Source organism: Thunnus albacares, chromosome 15 (genome assembly GCF_914725855.1).
Source record: "Thunnus albacares chromosome 15, fThuAlb1.1, whole genome shotgun sequence".
Taxonomy (NCBI): Eukaryota; Metazoa; Chordata; class Actinopteri; order Scombriformes; family Scombridae; genus Thunnus; species Thunnus albacares.
In genome coordinates this window covers 6,851,409-6,873,273 of record NC_058120.1, presented here as the reverse complement: position 1 = coordinate 6,873,273, position 21,865 = coordinate 6,851,409, and the positions used below count along the sequence as shown (strand labels likewise).

Sequence of the window (21,865 nt, the reverse complement as noted above, 5' to 3'; positions counted from 1 at the left end):
CATTCAAAATACAAGTCAAGTAAAACTCATTTGGGTACTTCAGCCCAAGTGACAGACAGACAGACTGACAGACAGACAGACAGACAGATAGATAGATAGCTCAGAGGCATAGCGGGTCGTTCATTAATCAGAATGTCGGTGGTTCAATCCGATTTCCTCCAGTCCGCATGTCCTTGAGCAAGACACCGAACCCCAGATTGCTCCTGAAGGTGTGTGTGTGTGTGTGTGTGTGTGTGTGTGTGTGTGTGTGTGTGTGTGTGTGTGTGTGTGTGTGTGTGTGTGTGTGTGTGTGTGTGTGTGTGTGTGTGAGAGAGAGAGAGAGAGAGAGAGAGAGAGAGAGAGAGAGAGAGAGAGAGAGAGAGAGAGCATTAGAAACTCCCCCTGATGAGCAGGTCGGCATTTTGCATGGCAGCCTCTGCCATCAGTGTATGAATGTGTGTGTGAGTGGGTGAATGTGGCATGTAGTGTACAGCACTTTGAGTGGTTGAAGGACTAGAAAGGCAGTATATAAATGCAACCATTTACTATAGAGAGAGATAGACCTTTATTTTGAAGGCTCGGGTGTTTGTCTTCCTGTATGACTCTGTAGGCTTGATATAGTTTCCTGTTAGCCGGCATCCCTTTTCGCTTCCGCATACATCCACTGAAAGCTGATTGGGTGTTTTTGAACACAAGTTAGACCAAAGCTTTTTGAAAGAATCTCTCTAGAAAACTGATGTTTGTGAGTCTGCGCTTCAACATGACTTGAAATGACAGGAGAAGAAAGTCACATGGTGGAGAGTATCACTCTTATAAACAGACTGTGCTATGAGCAAACACCACCTGGGTTCATTCCAAATTTAGCCTCGTACTGTTAATATAAATAGCTTCATACTATTTGGTGTGGGTTTACAGTACAGATGAAAGTTTTGGTATCAGTTACAACTTTAGACATAAGATCAATTCAGTACACCCAGACTTTATATGCAAAACCTTTATTCCAATCAGATATTGACTCTGATTATGATGCAACATCCAGATCATAAAACCATCTTAAGATAAGTTTTTCAAATTTTCTGGGGACCAACATTTTTTTATTCAAATTTAGACAAAGGAGCAGTGATTTATAACAACATGAAATTACAATACACCAAATGCAATACAAAAGGACAGTATAAAAACCTGAGATATGACATGCTGCCGTTCACATAAAGTGCAGGTGGTTAAAAAGAAAAAAAAAAAGCTACACCATCATCAAAATCACAAAAAATGAAATTAATGTAATTCCATGGATCCACCATGGAAAATGGCTTAAAGATCCTGGAAAACATGTAACAGCTATTTTAGGCATTTCAAAATAATAAAATTATGAAATAAAACACCACCAATTTAACACAAAAATACAGTTTGTTCTAATAGCATCAGTAAGTAAAATTCTTACATGGTAAATTCTTATCATAGAGCTGTTAAAATGTATCTTATGTTTTTTTTTCTTTATTATGAATTTACATGAGTATTTGTTCAAGCATACAGCTACTCTATGTCTGCTTTTAAGCTTTTAGTGTCGAGTCCCTGCAACACTATTTATGTACACAAGCCTTTGACAGAGAAACATAGTAGTGATTCAACCTTTCACTCATCCAGATTTAACCAGGTATCGTGTTAGATTATCAAGTATACCTGGCAGAGCTCGGATGACATGAATGTGATCTGCCTGTTTATTCCTTTCTCATCTGTCTTTATAGCTGAGCAAATGCCTCTAAGTTTTGTAGTACGTGCTGTACGTAACATACTTTGCTGCAAAAAGCATCCATAAAGTAAAATATGACCAATGAATGAAATTAGCAAATGTAGGACAGCAAACATCATTTTCTCATTACTCCTGACTGCTCCCCTGATATGGCTTCTAAGTAGATGTCTGTATTTTACTTTAAATTCATCCGTTATCATGACAAAAAACTAAAAAGAAAAACACAGCATCAAATCTAAACTTAGCTATATGGCAAGTACCACACCATGCCAAACCCAATGGAGCCCTATGAGGACAGTCCTGTCCAAGCTTCAATGAGTCCAGGTTAAAGAAAGACCTGATGTGCGGTGGTGCAGATGTAAAATGACTTGTCTCCAGAGCCGTCTAGTAGGGCAGCATCTCTGGATCCTGCTTACGCTTGCGATGGCCTGCAGACCAGAGGAGCAGCCTGTCCAGTTTGACCAGTTCACTCCCCAGCGGAGTGGACAATCTGCTCCCAAACATCTGGTTGGTGGTGTTGGGTACATGGTCAGAGAAGAGCGACACGTAGCTGGGTAAAGGCTCCTTTGACTTCAGTTGCCCCTACATACACACAGGGGCACAGTCAGATATGTGCTGGCAACAGTCAACTATCTAATGGCTTGTTGATGAAGCTGAAATTATATTCAATGGGGAAAAATAAGGCTTAAGGCCACCACTAACTTAGTTATCCTTTAATAAATTACCACATAAGATACTTTTTACAATACCGTCAGCAACACTGATAGTCTACAGAGTGCTATAGATGGTTACTTCAGGTTGATGAACTATTATAAAGGATTTACTGGGAGTGACAGTGTGAAAGCTGCAGCATCAAACATAATGTACTGCTGATATTTTATTTTAGTTCCCATTATTGGTCATTTTGTATTGTCAGGAAGTTAAATATTGTATTGCGCAGTGCTGAGAATGTCATCTAGGATAATGACATTTCTCATGTTTTCAGTGTATTATTGAGCATGGATGACAGGCTGCTGCAATAAATATTTAGGCATATACATTTGAATATTCAGAGTTCAGAGTTTTCTGCACTGGGAAAGGTGTTTGGGTATAGTTAAACTGCATTGAATAATCTCATTTTAAAGCAACTCTATTTCAAAAAAGGATTAGTAAAAGCATTTATGCAATTCACACACACACACACACACACACACACACACACACACACACACACACACACACACACACACACACACACAGTCTTACCATCTGATCATAGTTCCTGAGAAAGTTCCAGTTCTTCTCCCTGTGGATCAGAATGTATTGTATAAGTGTTTATCGACTACAATCACCTGCCTCAACTTCAACTGACTCAAAGATTTTAGTTTGTACCAACAGAAATAAAATCATGTCAGTCTTGTCCAGTAGTGGAAGAAGTACTCAGATCCGTTACTTAAGTAAAAGTACCAATACAGCAATGTAAAAATACTCCATTACAAGTAAAAATCCTGCATAAAAAAATCCTAAAAATCCATAAAAAAGTATTATCAGCTTGATGTAGTTAAAGTATTGCAGTAAACTGACTGATATATTATTATATATGACATCATTATATTATTAATCCTGAAGCATCAGTGTTAGAGCAGCATGTTACTGTTGTAGCTGCTGGAGGTGGAGCTAGTTTCAACTACTTTATATACAGTTAACTAGTTTAGTCCAGTGGTTCCCAACCTAGGGGTCGGGCCCCTCCAAAGGGTCATCAGATAAATCTGAGGGTCTGTGAGATGATTAATGGGAGAGGAAAGAAGAAAAAACAAAGTTCTGATACACAAATCTGTTTTCAGTTTTTGGACTTTTTCTCTTAATTTAGATTTTTGGTGAAATATTGGATCATTTGAATATTTATTGAAATGAAACCATGTGAGAAGTTTAGAGGGAAAAATCACTATTTGGTGGCGCTGTTAACAACTCATAGACATGTGAAATGTGACCCCGACTACACACTGCTTTTTGTAAGACGTCAAAAGCCAAAAAGGTTGGAAACCACTGGTTTCATCTTTAACAATGTGTAGTATTTTAAAAGCTTGTTATATTATCCATTGTGTCAAATCTTCATATGAAAAGTAACTAAAGCTGTCAAATAAATGTAGCCTAGTGGAGAGTGGAGTAGAAAGTACAATATTTCCCGCTGAAATGTAGTGGAGTGGAAGTATAAAGTAGCATAACATGGAAATACTCAAGTAAAGTACAAGTACCTAAAAGTTGTACTTAACTACAGTACATGAGTAAATGTACTTTCCACCACTGGTCCGGTCAAACCAGACTTGTGATCATTTGGCTTACAGAGCTAATACTTTTGATTTTCTATAGTGTCATAGCCTCCTCCTCACCATTCCCGGACTCCTCTCCTCTCACTCCACACCGACTCTTTCCACACTTGGTCCTGTTTAACGGTGTCACTCCTGTCTGGATTGTGCGCCGCAGACACCGCGTCTCCTTTAGCGTAGCGACTTTTGTCCGCAGGTGGCTGCGTTGATATCGGCCTGGTCTCACTGGATCGTTGCGGTAACCGGTAGCCTGCAGAGGATACACGTCTAACATTGTTCAGCTCCATTCTGGTGGCTCTATGAAAAAGAAATGCAACTATTCCACTTGTAAAATTGAGCAGAGGTCAGTTTTTGTGCGTGATAACGAACAAAATCGCCGTTCGTGCACAAGTGAACAGAATGTACGGATCAAATCACTGCCAGTACTCAGGCCGTTTTGTTTACGTTTCCATGGAAACCGTGTTCAGGCAATTATAATGTCTTCACCAGCTGAGGGCAACTAACATGAACAGGACAGATTTAATAGCTACATCACCAAACATAGCGACTGAGAAACAGGTGTATGGCAGAAATGTCACAAATGGATGGGCTAAAACTCAAGGTTTGTGCATGTTACATACATTAGGCCTAATTGTGATCTGTTATTTGCGTAATTGCTGATACCATATTGTTCCTACTGTTAATTATTTTTTTCTTAATTTCTGTCAAATTTTCATAATTTGAATAAAGATCAGTTTTCACCCCCTACAACCACTTAAAATATTTAACAGCTTTTCCTCCTTTATCATTCATGCTGACACACACATATTCCTGCAGTGCATAACCAGTGACAGGTGTGACAGGGAAAGGATGAATGGCTCTGACTGCTACAGGAGCAGAGACCATAGTGTCAACCAGCAAAGGGCAAGGTCTCAGACAGGCAGGCACAAGTGTAAGGGCTCTTCAGGTTCAATAAACACCAGCCTCCACCACTCTCACTGAATGTGACCTTTCTGACACAGACATGACAAATGACCAGCATCCCATGCTGCTGCCCCGGGGAAGTTACCATCTGCAAAATATGGGAAATGCTGCCTTCCTGCCACTGTTTTTATTCATATATGTTGGCATTTGTGGGAGCAAATGCCAAGACACATTCTTTGTATGCTTGCATACTTGGCTAATAAACAGATTTTGATTCTGATTCTGTGTGTAGACTTTACAGTGAAGTTGGAGACATCTTGTGTACAGCAATTAAACTTCTTAAATGAAATATATTTAAAGATTTATATATGAAATTTTTAATGAGGAAGAAGGAGTAGATGTAATTTTAGGAATTTCTAAACAGGAATTTGACTTTTTTTTTTTTTTTTACATCAGACACAAAAGATTATTCAAAGTAGGGTGATTTACATACATCTTAAAACACGTCTGGGAGGGATCTTTAAGTAACCACAAATGTTTTCCCTTTTTTAAAAAATAAAATGCATAGGCCTATTTCAGAAATTATTATTACTATCCTCACCCTTTTGTACCTAACGTTTCAGGGGCAGGCCTACTGACTAATATTTGTGTTAATGTTTAAAGGGCAGGCCTATGGACCCTTATTAATACATAACATTTAAAGAGCAGGCCTACAGACTTATTTGTACCCAGTGCTTCAAGGGCAGGACTACAGGGTGTGAATGTTGTGGTTTTGTTACATTTATTTTGAACACCGGAAGTTACAATATCTGCTTTTATTCTGAAATTTGACCGGATTTACCTTAGCTATGTAGCATTCAGTGAAATTGGCGGAAATTAAATCCTCCTCTAGCTTTCTAATTATTTTCCTCATGAGAGAATTGAAACGAGCAGCAAGGTCAAGGTAAAGCTTACTATTATTTTTCTTAATGTGCCGTTAGCTACCTGTTTTTATTAGGCCGTTTATTTCTATTCGTGGTCGCAACGTGTATTTTAATCAGCTAGAAGGCTTGGCCCAATATTTGTGCTAGATAACATTACCTCTGAGGAGCTAGCGTGAGTGAACATGAGAGAGAGGGCACTTTTATCTTTCTTGGCAACTTTTTTCCACAGTGCATGTGCATAAATCAGTGGCTGTTAAGTGCCTATATTTACTAGATATGGACAAAAAGAAATACGATATACTGTAGCTGTCATTAAGACAGAACCGGCATTTTTACATATGCTAGCCGGCTAACCGTTTACTGTCAGCTATCTAGGTTAAATAGCAGTGATGTTCACAGCCAAAGTTAATAGTTAAATCAGTAAAATGAGTGTTTAGACATCTGATAAGTTCACATACTTATTGAGCTGTAATATTTAAAGTAGTTAACGCTATGCTGAAGTTGCACCGTCACAAAGTGGACAAGTAGCACAAGATAGATTATCAAACAACTCTGTTATATTATTTCTGTGGAGCAATATAAGAGTAGGTATTTGTGAATAACTTCTATAAGGGGCGTTTAACTGTAAAATAGTGGGATGCACACAGGTGTTTTCAATGATTCTGTATGATTAGCCCTCTCCTCAAGTTGGGTGGCGCTATGCTGGGAATGACAGGATGTAACCAATCTACATGTACTGATGAAAATGATAAAGGTGTCTAATCAGGCCAGATAAGTGAAAACACTTGTGTTGGTGGAACATAGATGTGTATTTCTAACAAGGGCTTTCAAATAATCTTGATTTCAGCATTTTCTTACTGTATTGTATTTTTTATTGTATCATAATGAATTATAATGGTAAGATTTTTGTGTGTACTTCCGCAATCGGAACATTGTTGTTGTAATGATGTGTTAAACCAGTAATTAATAGATTCACATGTACTGGAGGTCGGCAAAACGGCTGTCTGGGATAAGTAGTCCTAAAGCAACGGGGTCCAGAATGTTATGAGTGTGAAATATGTCAGAGTACTGTGTTGTCATTAGCTGTGAGGATGCGAGCAGGATGACATCACTGGCCTAACAAACAAGGAGAGGCTTATTGGAAAAACTAGGCCATTGTCCCGAGTCCCACTGCAAAGTCCTAATCTCTAGATGGCCAGTCATTGACCTCAGAGAGGCATAAGCAACTTGTCATCATACTCTGTACGAGTAGCAGCAGGACAGTGAGTGCTGAGCTACTGATTTTTAAATGACCATTTATGTTCTCTGCTTAACAGAGATGACTTCAGGAATTAGAAATAATACAGTCTAGTTAAAGCTTGTATTTTTCCATAGCTGTGTCTTTTCTGTAGTGTCAAACACAATAATATTCAATTGCATGCACCGACTAGGTATTTTCCATTTTTCCATATAGAAATGGAACAATGCGTTGCCTCCTCTAATTTCATCCTCCTGCAGTCTTCTGTTCTGCAAGGGAAGCTGGAAAACACCTACTGAGTGCATGTACTGCTGAGCGTGGTGTTCAGTAAGCTCTCAGTTTAAAGCTGGGTAATGACCGCCGGCTCCTGATTAGCCTGATTAACAGACATTTTATTTTACAAACTTTACAGTGCTATGTGCTGGACACATGGGACCATAAAAACTTGCACTGGATTTCAGTTGAAAGTTGTCTGTATTGATTTAATTGAGATGGGGATGAGAAGTTTCACTGTTTGTCTCGTACCAGTAAAGGGCTGCCTGTCACACAGCAGTTTTATGTAATAGCTTATGGAGCCTTAACCCAGTAAGGTGATCCTCAGTCTGGCATTACATTAAACAGAAGGGTTAACTGAGGCCAACATTTAAAACATGAGGTGTTCTGCACAAAAATTGTAATTTGTGATTTAGTCATCCCTAATTGGCTAAAATAAATGAATAAACAGGCCATGTGATTTTATAAAAAAATGATATAGTGTTGAATTTCTGTGGATTTATAACATGAAAGGGTTGTATCATCACATGCAAAATAAGCAAATCATCAATTTTCTCTGACTAAAAACTGCCCAGCATTAATCACAGTATGTTGTCAGAAATTTGAATGTGAGTTCAGAAGTACGACAGGCCTTTATGAAACAAGACATTTTGACATGTCACAGCAGGAAAAACACGGGTGTAAACAAAATAATTAATGCTGACTGGATTCCATTAGCTGCTTCTGGATAATTTGCATGCTGGTTCACTGTCAAACTGTCATTGCAGTCGGACACTTGAGTAGAACGGAGCCCTCGTTGATGTTATTAATAACACCTGTGCTCTTCCTACTGTTAAATTCAAAGTCAAATTGTCAGCTGTGAAAAAAGGTCTATTGTTTGCCCCGTTGCTCTTCTTTTCTTGCAGCACATTCTGCAAATATGCATAGTTCTGTCGGAGGCTATTTATGACACTTAACCTAGAATAGAGAAAAAAAAAAAAATTTCCAGAGAGGTCACATGTGAGGCTCAGCTACACCTCTCTCTTCCCGGAGCTGTTAGGGAATCAGCGTCTTGCCTATCGGCGCTAGCAGGGCGGATGCTCGCTGTGAAGGGGAATCAGACCCGAGCCGTCACAGTGAAGGACAGGCCTCCCCCTAATCACAGCCGCCACTTTGCTGCCCTTTTTACGCTGTGTTTGTTTGCACTGTCACCCTGCAGCCACATTTTCTGCATTGTGGCTCTTATGGTTGACCAGATGAGGTGGCGGCGGGGTCAGCAGTGCACACGGCTGGAAAGTGAGAGTGACATTCCGCCCGGGGAGAGTCAGACGCGACAACACCATGCTTTGAAAGTGCGCAGGCCGTAAATAGCCACCGGACCTGGGAGTCAGGGGATCAACAGGGTATAGTCGGAGACGCAGGGTGTGTTATTGGAGATTGAGGAGGGGACAGGCTGTGTGCTCGGGAGTTATTTTGGGGAATCGGCTTGGTTAGATGTTCCTCTAGATCCAGTTTGTGTCTCTTGATTTTAGCTTAGCTGGATTGGGAGACTCTCATGGAGATCAACAAGAAAGAGGATAAAGGAGATAATGACAGTGAGTGTTGGTTGTTTGGGAAGATTTTAGGCTCAGTGTTGCCTTCCCAGCAGTAGGCCTGTGTTTGTGCTTCTAGTTCAACCTCTTATGTTTCTTATCCTGCTCCTCATCTTCCTGTTTCCTTGTACAGTGTGTTTTAAGATCACGCTAGTAGTTTAGCATACATATTCACCATAAACCTAACTTTGTTTTTAAAGTCTTCTGAAGGAAAACTAATAACATCACTCAAGCTTCCCATTCAGATTTCCTCAGTCTGTGATCCTTAGGCCTACATACAGTATATCTCAGATTATCTTGTTGGTTTGACCGTTTACTGTAGATGTGTTTTTTCACCTATAGGTATTGTGATAATTTACTGCATATATATTTTTTTTGTGCATATGCAATCTTCAGAGTAACATACAGTACTAGGCCCAAACTGAGAAGCTCACTGTTTTTATCTGGATGGTGCCAGATCACCTGAAAGCTTCAGTGAAGTCACGTCTCCTCATTAAACAAGTGTAGTTCTCACTGCTTTATTTAGATTAGACCTACTTGTGGTCTCAGAATAGGACTTCTAATATTGTTGCAGCCTCAGGCCCTGAGGGGGAGATGACAAAGGAGGATGTTTCACAGCCTGTCGAGGGGGACACTGTCCTGGGCTGCCACACTAGAGTCTCTTCCCATCAGCGGCCGGTTATCCACCAGGTGGCCTCTGCACCCATGCCCAGTGATTGTGGTGAGGACACACACACACACACACACACACACACACACACACACTCATGCACACATTCAGTACATACACACAGTGATGTATGTGTCACAGGCTAGTTAATATACTCACTACAGAACTGAACAGACAGTGAAAAGGTTGGATATCACATGCTTACTGTTGTGTTTTTTTAGTTGAAATAATAATCAGTGGATTACTGACTATTTGATAGTCGAGACAAATCAAGATTCAAGCTGTAACGATTATGTCTGAAATAATGATGATGATCCTGGTGGAACAAGAGATCGAAGTCCTGAACCCACACTCAGCGACTATGCTGACTGATGATACTAACTTTAGGTTGTCAAATATCTGTTTTTCATTATCACATCATTGCAGTATTTTCAAGATAGTGAATAGCTCAACATTATGATTCACAATGGTCTCAAATAGCAGGTGAGAATGTTAGTTCCACTTTGTCTTCATATTAACTCATCTAGTCCAATGTGTTTGACAAAGTATACAATTGAACAGATGATTTTATTTTAGTGGAGTGTTACAATAATACAGTCAGCTTTTGGGTGGTCATTCATCAGCACAGAGGGCTCTTGAATGGATTCCCCTCATATGTAATGCAGTCAGTAAAGCAAATGTAGAGGGTTTTGGTGCATGTTAAACTCTAAGTGTTGGTATTCACTGTGAAAGGCCAAGCCTATTTCTTTTCAGTCTCAGTCAGGCTTTCTAATGCTTCATTTGGTTCACAGCATGCCATCCACTGCCAATCTGATTTCATCCGCCCCTGCAAGCACAGCAAGGGCATTTCCCAAGATTAGTAATTTGATTGAATCGATTGAACAGTCTGCAAAAAGTTACTATACTGTATGTTTGTGCTGCAGACTTTCACACATGCTCTCTTCACATGCATACACAGTACAGGAGAAAGGGGATCATAAAGCCTTGGATTCCTGGCTCTATTAATCAAGGTGAATTACGTTACAGTTAACGTGTATTTCTGTTGTTTTTGTCCCTCCCACCACCTCCAGAATTCTCCTTCTTTGACCCCAGTGAGCCCCAGTGCAGGGAGGTTCTTCTAGATCCCAGCACGACCATACCAGAGCTGTTTGCTGTCCTCAGACAGTGGGTCCCCCAGGTCCAGAAGAACATCGACCTCATTGGCAATGAGGTGATGCCCTTCAGTATTTTTCACCGTTCACACGCTCTAATACACTTTAATTACATTGCTTTAGTGCAAACCCTTCTGTCTGTACTGTAGCGTAAAACTTGGAATTCACAAATGACTCATTGAATCATTCACAAATCAATGCAAAAAACACTGTAATAAATAAACATTTCATACCAAAATATGTTAACTGTAAACACCAGAACACTTTAAAAAATATATTTTTGTTTGTTGGTGGAGGCCCTGTCAATCTCCCCCAAACCTCCTCTAACCAGAGTTACACAAAGTAGCTGCAATGCAGTAAATTGTGCAGGCAAGCACTTGTCTCAAGGGTAAAAGCAGGCGATTATTTTCTCTCTCCCTCACTTAATAACTACTACCCTTGAGAAATAAATGCCTTGTTTCCATGTCAGTCTGCACAACAATTCACGTCCAAATTTGAAGATGACTAGAGTTATGAGAGGCCCAGCATGCTTGTCATTCATTCAATCAATTCCCCCTGAGTTTCACTTTATAGCCTATTATGTAATATTTCTGCACAGTGACACCACTGGTCCTTAGTGGCACACTGCATTTCTTGTCTTTGCACAGATCCTAAAGAGAGGCTGCGGTGTGAATGATCGAGATGGCCTGACAGATATGAGCCTACTGCACTACTGCTGCAAGGCCGGGGCCCCGGGCATCGGTTAGTGTTGACAGGGGTGTTGAATAAACGCTCTCATCAGGGGCCTGTACTATGAAGCAGGATATGGGGTTAGTAAGGTAACTTCAGGTCCAACTCTGGGTTTCAGTCCTACGACGGTGGTTCACTTCTTACCGGGGTACACTGCCATGGTAACTTATGCTGAAGTGCTAACCTGCTCCGGAGCAAGTTAACCTCAGAGGATCAGCTCACAACTTGTCAACACCTCGACCACTGACCAATCAGATCACTGGAAAAAAAGACTCATCATTCCTACAGGATCCCAACATGAACAAAAGTCCTGAGTTTACAATGAAGTGACAAGTAGAAAAGAGCTATATATATATTTTTATAGGTCAGTGGAAACATTTTATTGTTGCAGGCTTTCCATTTCCACTCTGGTTTTAAAACAGAGATTGTTTACAACACAATGCATTTTAATGGTATAAAGTTCATTGATCCCCAGAGTGACAGCTGATAGTGTGGATGATTTTACACGCTGATTGCATCATGTTGCTTAGAATAACATGAGACATCTGTGTGATGATAATTGGAAATAAAAACAAAATATTGTTTTTATTATAAAAATAAACCACACACTGTTAATTGGTCACCAGTCATTAACTACTTTTCTACTCTTTGTTTCAGTAGCAGAAACATGGCATTACTTTTAAGTTTTTTTTATGTGACGTATTCAGAATGGTTTCTTTATCATCATACCTAGTAAATAGCAAAAAATACTCTATACTTAAAGGTGCACTGTGTAGGATTTAGTGGCATCTAGTGGTGAGGTTGCAGATTGACACCAATTGAATACCCTCCCCTCATCCTCCCCTTCCAAGTGTGTAAGAGAGCCTACAGTGGCCTCGAAACTCGCGAAAAACAGGTAATGCCCTCTCTAGAGCCAGTGTTTGGTTTGTCTGTTCTAGGATATTGTAGAAACATGGTGGTGCAACATGGCGGCCTCTGTTGAAGAGGACCTGCTCCCTATGTAGTTACAAATGGCTCATTCTAAGTGAATGAACACAACGATTCTTATTTTCAGAGTATACTCTAATGAAACCGTACTTATGAATATTATATTCTATTTCTGCCAAGTTTGTTCCGCTAGGTGCCACTAAATTCTACACACTGCACCTTAAAGTCATATATAATGATCCCTACATGTATTTTAAGTCTTATTAACCTACTTTTAATATTTGGAAATTATTTTTAGTGTTTCTACATCTTATTCTGTTGTATGAGTACAGGCTCGTTTTAATTTCTCGTTTACATGACTTTTTGCTGTACCTAACAGAAGTTTTTAGCAGGTACTTATTATTACCGTTTCATCTCATATATGAAGTACTTCATTCATGGTTCTGATGATGTTGCTCGTTATTAACGACCCCACCTCTTTGAACTTTGAACTCTCTCATGAACGCGCCTGTCGCTGGAAAGCCCAGAGTTGACTGAACTCGTTGATAGCAGCTTCGTAGTACTGGTTGTCTGGACGGCCAATATTAGGCTCAGTGAAGCCAAATTATGAAAAGATATCCTGGGTATGTTGAACTTGCTTCATAGTACAGGCCCCAGGACTGTAAAAGTGTACGCACATCTACTCTGTCTTGTTTGTGTGTTATATTATGAATGTAATACTGTATGACTCAGTAAGCACTGCTATTGATTATTACTACTCCTCAAACACAGTCTCTATAGCTGACATGAGCTGTTTTCACATATGAACTCCAGCAAATGTCTGGAGAATTATGTCCAGACATGGTCCGGAGTTGCCCTTTCACACATATAGCACATGACAGGAGATTGTCTGTGTCAGATGCATTCTCACCTACTGGAAATTCTCCATTTGGTTGAGGTGAGGGGTTACACCTGGGTAGAGCGTGCAGGAGGCAGGACATAACGTCAGGCAAAACGTACACTGTGGTTGTAATTCAGAAGTTTTAAACTTTTCACCAAAAACAAAACTGCTTTTATTTTATGAGAAATCACAGGAAGTCCTCTCTCCCATCAGCGCTACCTTCATAGCGGAGCATTCATGCCCAGCCAAAACAACGCAGCTTAGCTGGCCCGCTGTGTTTATCCAGCTACAGCTGTATGATAGAAATGTCATCAACACTCCCACTAGCTCTAAGAGTATGTATTCACACATTGGCTCAATCAGACATTAAATGGACGTTATGCTAGGGAGCAAAGCAGGGTAAAGTCCATTTAATGTCCGGTCTGACTGATTCGGACATTTGCACATACAGCTCCTCCGGGTAATGTCCGGATAACTGCAGAGTTGCAGTGCATGTGTGTAGGGAGCTATACTGTCTGTTGCTACACCCCCTCCCAACACACGTGCTGTACCCATATCGCTCCTCTGCTCCTCAGGTGATGCAGAAACAGCAGCCAGTTTTGCCCACCAGCTTCTTGCCCTGGGTGCTGATCCTAACCTTCGCTCACGATGGACTAACATGAGGGCCCTGCACTACGCTGCTTACTTCGATGTGCCCCAGCTTATCCGGGTGGTGTTGCAGGCCTCCCAGCCTGGAGGTAAGAGCAGTGCTGCAGACAAAGAACAGAAGGGGAAGGTTGCACAGTAAACATTTTTATTTTCATTTTCCATGGTAAGTTACACTGTCCTTGCATCTTAAGTGGAAGGGACTAAGACGCAAAGAAAAGACGCTTGTGAGAGAAACATGGATGCAATTAAGGGAATTGGCATGTAGCCTTGGACAGTGGCAGAAGGAGTTTACTGCAGATTGATTGCATTGCATTTGATTATCACTCATTTCACATGAGCATGGAGTCTAATTTATAAAAATCTCTACTGAGCAGATCAACCTTTTTGATGTTGCTGGATATAGATGCCTTGAAGAACAATAGGAGAGGCATTGTACACTGCAGTGTGTACTTGAAGATGGTCCCTGACCCAAAGCTTTCCTCAGTAAATGAATATTGCACAGACTGGAGTGTGTGGATGCTTCTCCTATTATTACACACATGTATGGACGAATTACCACACAGCATATAGAACTGTTTAGGTATTTTTGTTGAAGCACAAGCCTAATGTTTAAAGATTTTAGTAGGCAGTTTCACATAAATTGATCATATTTTTCATAAGGTAGAATTTTTGTTATAGATTATATTTTAAAGTGGTGTTTAATCCAGTCTTTTTATGTACATAGTTTACATAAAAATTAAGATCTAATGCTGTCTGCAGTCCAGGCTTGGTGAGCCTTACTGTGCCTGTGATGCAGCACATGATGTTCATCAACTGCCTGAAGCTTCTACAGATGCCATGTAGTATACAGCAACTACAAGAATAACTTGGTGACAATCCCATTTACAGTATTTGTGAATATTGTAATTAATGATCAGAGGAATACATTTATTTTACCACTAAGAACATGATGAAATAATTTCCTTGTGGTCAATGATTGACTGTGAAAACTAAAATCTTACAAAACCAGTGTGTAAGATTTAGTGGCATCTAGTGGTGAGGTTGCAGATTGCAACCAACTGAATACCCGTCCCCCCCGCCCCCCCTTCCAAGCGTGTAGGAGAACCTACGGTGGCCACAAAACTCGAGAAAAACGTGAAAGGCCCTGTCTAGAGTCAGTGTTTGCTTTGTCTGTTCTGAGCTATTGTAGAAACATGGTGGGCTCCATGGAAGAGGACCTGCTCCCTATGTAGATATAAAGGGCTCATTCTAAGGCAGGGAAAACACAACGATTCTTATTTTCACGTGATTTTACAGTAATTAAAGCATAAGGAAGATTATATTCCAGTTCTGCCAATAGATCCACCTAAATCTTACACACTGGTCCTTTTTAATTTTACATGTGCAGCTTTGAAAGTAGTATTACCAAACTACACATTTTACTGGATCTGTGCCACAAATATAGAAATACAACACTGAACAAGAGGAGCTGATTACATTGTGAATGAGTGTTGTTGTAAACTGGTGAGACAGGGCAATCTCAGAGACCCAGGGTGATCACAGCATGCATAAATGAACATACTGAGAGACCAGAAAAATGGAGGCACTGCTGCACTGTTGTGGACCGTCTTTGGATCTTCAGAAAGCCCAACAACTCTGCTGTTGTGGTGGTTGAGTTGGTTTTGCATGCACCTGTTAATGTAGTAATATTTCCATAAATATGCAGATCCTTCCTCTGCAGGGGCAGGATTTCTGATTTTCTGGCTACTTAGCATAAATGATGGTGTCTTAATTTGTGGTAACTATTAATTAATTAAAATAATATAAGACAGTGTTGTGACCAATCTCGCCTGACTTTTTTTGTAGAGGTAGATGCAACCTGTAGTGATTTCGACTTCGGCACTGCCCTGCACATCGCTGCTTCCAACCTGTGCACATCGGCTGTGAAGTGTCTCTTGGAGCTGGGAGCGAACCCTGCTTTCAGAGTAAGTGATGTCCTTCTCCTACATACACTCACACACCAGCAGACATGCTAGTTGTCATACAAATTTGACCAATTTATATTCTTTCAACAAACAATTTCAAAATTTACATTTAATCCAATGCTCTGATTTAGTTACAGACTGCTTTAGGTTTTTTGGTCTTGTCAACTGTAAGATATTCTAAGTAGTTGATATCAAGACAGAAATGTAACAAATATAAAATACAAAACCACCTTGAATATCTTCTTTTTTTTTTTTTTCCATCCTGACAACGATCTGTACTGAACATTCATGAGAGGAGGGAACTGCACATGAGAGCAAATGAGCATTTCGTAATTTAAAAAAGCAAAACAGAACATCACAACACATGATCACACTGAATTACTCCATACTTTGATTGTATACTTCTCAAATATGAAAATAAATTGTTCTTTTACCTTGAGCCGCATTATCAATGCATTTCAGTTCAATAAAGTGTTTTCAGTTTGCTTTGGTTTATTGATTGCGTGTGTGACTCATGCTTTATTATAAATATATCTCACTGTTGTGTTCATATATGTTTACCTATATCTATAAAAGGTAATAAAATACTGTGCTAAGATCTTGAGCTGCTAATGATTATTTGAATGTGAATCAATGGTTATTACTCTTTTTTTTTTTAATTGATAAACTGTTTAGTTTATAAACCAATCACAGTGTGCTGCTTTTTTTTTTGTACTGCATTACAAAGCACATTGATTTGATGGATTTTTTTTTTTTTGCACTCAGTTGTTGTTTGGCATTGTCTGATTCAGCTGGCAGATAACACCTAAAAAAAAAAAAGCAGTTGCTCGGAATACAAATTTCTCCAGACATATTTTGAATAGCTGCTCATCTGTCTGCTTTGTGTCTCGCCGTTGCAGTCATTTGAAGCTTTGGTTGAGAGGTTTGCTGAACAGCCCTGATCAACCTTGAATTGTAGAATAAACAGCAGATTCCCAGTAGATGGTAATGTGGCATCAAGACTGTATGATCTGTCGAGCCTTTACGTTCTGCTGAAAGTTTTTATCCATACTAGCAGTTGTATGTCTCAATGTTCCTTCATTATTATTATTATTTACAATAAACCAAGCTTTTTTTTTTTTTTTAGATTCATTAAAGCTGTTTATGAAAACAAATGGTGCCTGGTCTTTGCATGCACACATTTTCCCACTGGAGGTCACCAAAGCACTGTGCACCATAATCCAAGAATTCCCTTGCTCAAAGATGAGTGCAGTGGCTCTTTATTTCTTAGTGTGTGAATGCAAAGCTCAGACAACATGTGACCGCTGGTTGATGTGCACATTAATAACCTTTTTTTTTTTTTTTAACCCTTTATTTGGGGACTTACTTGGCTAGAAACATGAATGTTTGTTCCTTATATTGCCAAACAAAAGTGAAAACACCATTGGGAGGAGATTATTTTCTGTCTGTTTTATTATTTAAGATTTACTGAGTTTTTGCTGCTGCCAATTAGCCCTAGAGATATGCTGCATCAAGTTCTGATATTGCTCTTGTTTTTTCTTTGTTTTTCACAGTAATCCTCTGCATGGCTTTAGAGGACCAATTATGTTAACTATGACCAAACCCATTTTTGATGAGGCCTAGACCACTCATATGGGTGTTTCAAAGTCATAATATTGAGTGTATATAGATTTGATTATCACTCATGAGAGTAGATGGCAAAAAGAAAATCAGAAATCATAAAGTTAAGAAACATTAACTTTAGCTTCCTTGAAATATGTAAAACTAGTCCGTTAGAAAAAAATAGATTTAATGTTAAGTGCATGGTGTTTTATCTTCATCAGCCACCACATACCATTGGTATATGTATTAGGGCATGTACTTACAGTGCATTGATTTGTTTTGTATTTGTGATGTATTAAATTGTGTCACTTGCATTTGAAAAAATGCTGGCAGTGGAGTATAAGGCTTGCTACCAGAGCCAAGTTGATATTTCTCCTCTCTGGCCCTGCAGAGATTTATCACAACAAACCTTGGTTTTGAGCAGTGGGAAGTTTTACAAGGATGGAAAAATAAAAAATGTTGCTGGCCTTTCATGCATCCCTTACCACATATCTTATGGCTTAATTGCTATGGCAACTCAACATACTTTCCATTAGTAGCAAGTTGCTCTGGCAGATTGCTAACTTGATGGTTCCACTTTCAGATTTTAAGTGAGCCGCTGCCACAAGTCTGTCTGGTATCTGTTGGATTTTTGGTAGGTAGAGTGAAGTCATCCCAATCGCATTTGGCTGGCAGCTACAGTTCCCATTAACATACTGCTCATGGGAGCTGTAGTTGTTGAAAAACCCACAAGATGTTATAACTCAGTTTTTTATTTTGATTTAACTTATTAAGTTTAGTTCGATCAGCCATCAATTTTGGTAGCAGTGTCAACAAAAACTGAGCAATATGATATTGACAAAGACCGTTCAGTCAGGGCCTGCAGATTTACATCTCGCAAAATCATGGTCAGTCCTTTGTGTTAAGGGATAGCTTTTGATTATTTTAAGTTTCTTAATACAATACTCACCTGTGTGCTGACAGTTATTGGCATGTGGCAAATGCCATAAGAGTATTTTACTAGAATAGACTTGGAAAAAATCAAAAGCTTCCTTTTCAACGACTGTTACAGACACAGAGTATGGCTGCTACACATTTGGCAAAATTATTTGCCAAATGTCTGTGGCTGAGTGCGTCTGAGAGCTTGGCATTATGTTGCCTTGAGGCTCTTAAATGAGACCCACTGAAGTGTCCAAAAGAGTGCATTTAAAATTAACATTGAGCAGAACAATTTTTTTTTTCTTGAACCAGTCCTCTAAAATACTGTACTGAATACTACTGACAGGCAGCACACAAAGGCAGAAATTCACACCAGCACAAACACATTCATTCCAGTCACTGTTGCACATTAAGTGGCGTGTACATTAGCTCAGTGTTACATGTGAACAACAGGCCCTGGCGGTGAAAGGCAAGCTCCTTTTTGATGTTCATCAAAGACCACTTGTATTGTCGCTGGATAGGATGGCGAACATGAGTGTGCCCCAATTACTCACACTAGTGGCGAATGAGCTCCCCTCGTCTGTCACGCCTCCGCAGCCGTCTCCTCCTACCTCCACCGACTCTTGGGCTCGCTGACTCCGTCTCGACTCTCACTGACTGTAGATTCTTTGAGCCACTTCTCTAAACCTCCATGTTGTGTGCCTGCTGATCAGCTGCTTTGAAACACACCGCCGGTGGATTTTGTTCTGACACCAGAGATAAGATTAAAGATTCTGTTAAGCCCAGCATCGTTGTTACTGAAAAGATAACGCTGAACTTCTTGGTAATTGAAGCAAAAATCAAAGTTTTGCTTTTGGATGTCCTAGCAGTCTGTCATCAGTATGGCTGATACACAACTAGATGTTTATCTGTATTGATTTATATTTATACTGACTTCACTTGGCTTGCTGGCAAATGAAACATTTCTTTGGTGGATGAAATTTACTCTATCGGTTTTTATAATCATTCTTCTGTGCCTTTTCCCTGTCTCCTCTTACAGAATGAAAAAGGGCAGTGCCCAGCAGACGTGGTGCCTGACCCCCTCGACATGCCCTTGGAGATGGCAGACGCAGCCCTCATGGCCAAAGAGCTCCGGACTTTGCTGAGAGAGGCTTTGCCCCGGCCCAGCTCCCCCTTGCCCCTTACATTGCAAGCCCAGTCCCCTCCTGCTCTCTCTGATAAGGCCAGGATACAGCTGGCCACCATGGGAGTCCGACTAGGTGACCGCGTGGTGATAGCTGGACAGAAGGTGTGTGGTAGGTCACTATCTAAGGGCAAGAACAATTATAAGCATCTTTATTGATCCTTCAATTATGCCAATTAAGTTGTGCCAAGATTCTTCTGGAAAAAAAACATGTTTTTCACCATCCATATCTCAAAGTGGTACAATAGGTGGAGGTTTCTCAACCCCCTAATTACACTTGATGATTAGCTGAATTCAAATGAGGATGAAATACACTGTTTCCTAGCAGCAGTTAGTGAGTGCTGCATTAAAGCTGCAGTCACTAATGCGGCTTTACTTTCAATGTAAAACAAGGATATGTAACTGTCTTTGGCTCAGTTGGTGCATTCAACTCATCTCCAACACAAATGGGTCAGACCTTCATTACTACAGACAAAACAAACTACATGTCTCCCATTTTTTTTCTCCTACCTTTTCTTGTATTGTAAACCACACTCAGTCACTAATGAAACAATTAGCTGATGCACCAGTAATTGCATTTTGATAGCTTGAATGCTTCCCTCGTAATTGAATCATTTCAGTATAATTGGATTTTTTGTATTTTCCATTAATTTGATTTTGTTTATGACAATTTTACAGTTAAACTATTTTCAAAATGATTGTGCTGTACCTCTGAAGCTGCTCTGCTCCCATTAAATTACACACAGCATAAACAACTGGCACTGTACCTGCATGTTTTTCCAGCCCAGTCCCCTCTGTACAGTAGTGAGATCAGCAAGCATGAGTCACCACTGTATTAACAAAGACATGATCCCTCACCAGCTTCCCATCCTACAAACACAGTCAATTGTTACTCAGTTACTCAGCGGAGTTTTATTTGCTTATGAGCATAAATTGGTTGGAGTTGAAATCTCTGTCATGTCCTTCTTCAGAATTGGACACAAGTGCACCCATCTTTTTTCCATGGGATTATTGATTGAATCAGTGTATTGTACAAACTAATACAGGTTCATAAAGTAAAAGTGCACAGCATGAAGGAAAACGGTAAGTTATGAAAGGGATTGTTACTCCATCAACCTCATCTACCTGCAGGCACATCACAGCAGTGCCATGCAGCTGTGCAGTGGTTTCTCCTAAGCAAAGACAAAAGCTTTGGTTGATTTCTTTTTTTCCCTACAATTATTTTAGCCCTCAACCAAGAAAACATAGTTTCCAGTTGCTAAGCAACACCCTTTTGACATCCTTCCAGCATTCAGGGTTATGTCTGACAGTTCACTCTGGCATATCATCAACATATATCTGAAAATGTTCAAGTTAATCCAACTCCAGTTGTGATACCGTGAAATGTCTGTTAATAATGTCAGAAGTTTAAAACTGCTCATGGTCTTCCTCTCATCCTCTTCTGTTAGACTTATCTGTTCATCAAATCTCACACAATTAATTGCTGTGCACAGCTGGCAGTGTGAACTAAGCTATGAAGTGAAAATGTGTTATATAAAAAAGGATAAATCAAGTGTAAACAAAGTGACTTGCTCAAGCAGTCACATTCTAGCACTTGTAATTATTTATGTTTTAAAATGTTCTTTATAGCTTGCAGTTTATTCTTTTTGGCTGCATGATGTACTGTAGCTGGTCTATGTGTTGGTGTGTGCCTAGTCACAATGTTGCTTTTGCAGTTTTTGCTGTTGATAGGTTGTTTTTTTAAAAGATTTTTCAGTACATCAAACCAGCCCTTATCTGTGAATTTAGGGAAAGAAATTCCCTCATGTAATGCAAAGAAATACTTTTACTAAGGCTGCTTGACCTAACCACCTAACTTCAGTGTGGTGGTGTAAGCAATATGTTATCCTTATGACATGAAACATGCTTGAAACAAGCTGTGGAGATTTGGCCCCATAGGTCAAATAAAATTCAGTTTTCTAACTATGATCCTTGCGCAGTTAAAGCTTGACATATTGCTACACAGTGACCCTGCTGAAAAAAATCTATGAAAACCTCAGAAATCCAGGCTTTCTATGTTGTGCTATACTTTCTGTTCTGTGAGTTAAATATTTTGCAACACCAACTTTTTTCCAATCACTTATGCGTTTAGTCAGCAGGCTGAAAGCATGGGCCCAGTCCACACTTAATGTGTCTGGTGATCCAACAAAAAGCAAGTGAAAGAGACATCCACTGTGTGAAAATCACCAGATTTCTCTGTGGCAGTCATGGC

At 39.8% G+C, this 21,865-nt stretch overlaps 2 protein-coding genes across 5 annotated transcripts in view; one reads left to right on the top strand and one right to left on the bottom strand.

Moving 5' to 3' along the window:
* Positions 1-958: 958 nt before the first annotated feature.
* Positions 959-4,487, bottom strand: c15h2orf50 (chromosome 15 C2orf50 homolog). Its single transcript, XM_044375345.1, has 3 exons — positions 4,099-4,487; positions 2,975-3,014; positions 959-2,311 (listed from the first exon to the last, which is right to left on the bottom strand). The coding sequence occupies exons 1-3, from the start codon at positions 4,320-4,322 to the stop codon at positions 2,114-2,116; spliced, it is 462 nt and encodes a 153-aa protein (XP_044231280.1). The 5' UTR covers positions 4,323-4,487; the 3' UTR covers positions 959-2,113.
* Positions 4,488-5,770: 1,283 nt separating this feature from the next.
* Positions 5,771-21,865, top strand: part of LOC122998051 (CAP-Gly domain-containing linker protein 4-like) — a 38,180-nt gene continuing 22,085 nt past the window's right edge. The window contains exons 1-7 of one of the 4 annotated variants that reach the window (XM_044374599.1): positions 5,771-5,881; positions 9,517-9,663; positions 10,683-10,822; positions 11,411-11,504; positions 13,875-14,036; positions 15,793-15,911; positions 19,471-19,719. In XM_044374599.1, the coding sequence (XP_044230534.1) occupies positions 9,537-9,663; positions 10,683-10,822; positions 11,411-11,504; positions 13,875-14,036; positions 15,793-15,911; positions 19,471-19,719 (891 nt within the window). In that variant the 5' untranslated portion in view covers positions 5,771-5,881; positions 9,517-9,536. Of the gene's footprint in view, positions 5,882-5,909; positions 8,946-9,516; positions 9,664-10,682; positions 10,823-11,410; positions 11,505-13,874; positions 14,037-15,792; positions 15,912-19,470; positions 19,720-21,865 lie in introns of those variants that run through there. The other 3 variants (XM_044374598.1, XM_044374597.1, XM_044374600.1) reach the window with 3 other exon arrangements.

What these genes read in the sequence shown, in the direction of transcription:
- c15h2orf50 (XM_044375345.1), bottom strand. Translation starts at nt 4,322, where the DNA reads ATGGAGCTGAACAATGTTAGACGTGTATCCTCTGCAGGCTACCGGTTA. An exon ending in AGGAGAGGAGTCCGGGAATG is followed by an intron (nt 3,015 to 4,098) that starts GTGAGGAGGAGG and finishes TCTGATCCACAG; the next exon opens with GGAGAAGAACTGGAACTTTC. An exon ending in TCAGGAACTATGATCAGATG is followed by an intron (nt 2,312 to 2,974) that starts GTAAGACTGTGT and finishes GTGTGTATGTAG; the next exon opens with GGGCAACTGAAGTCAAAGGA.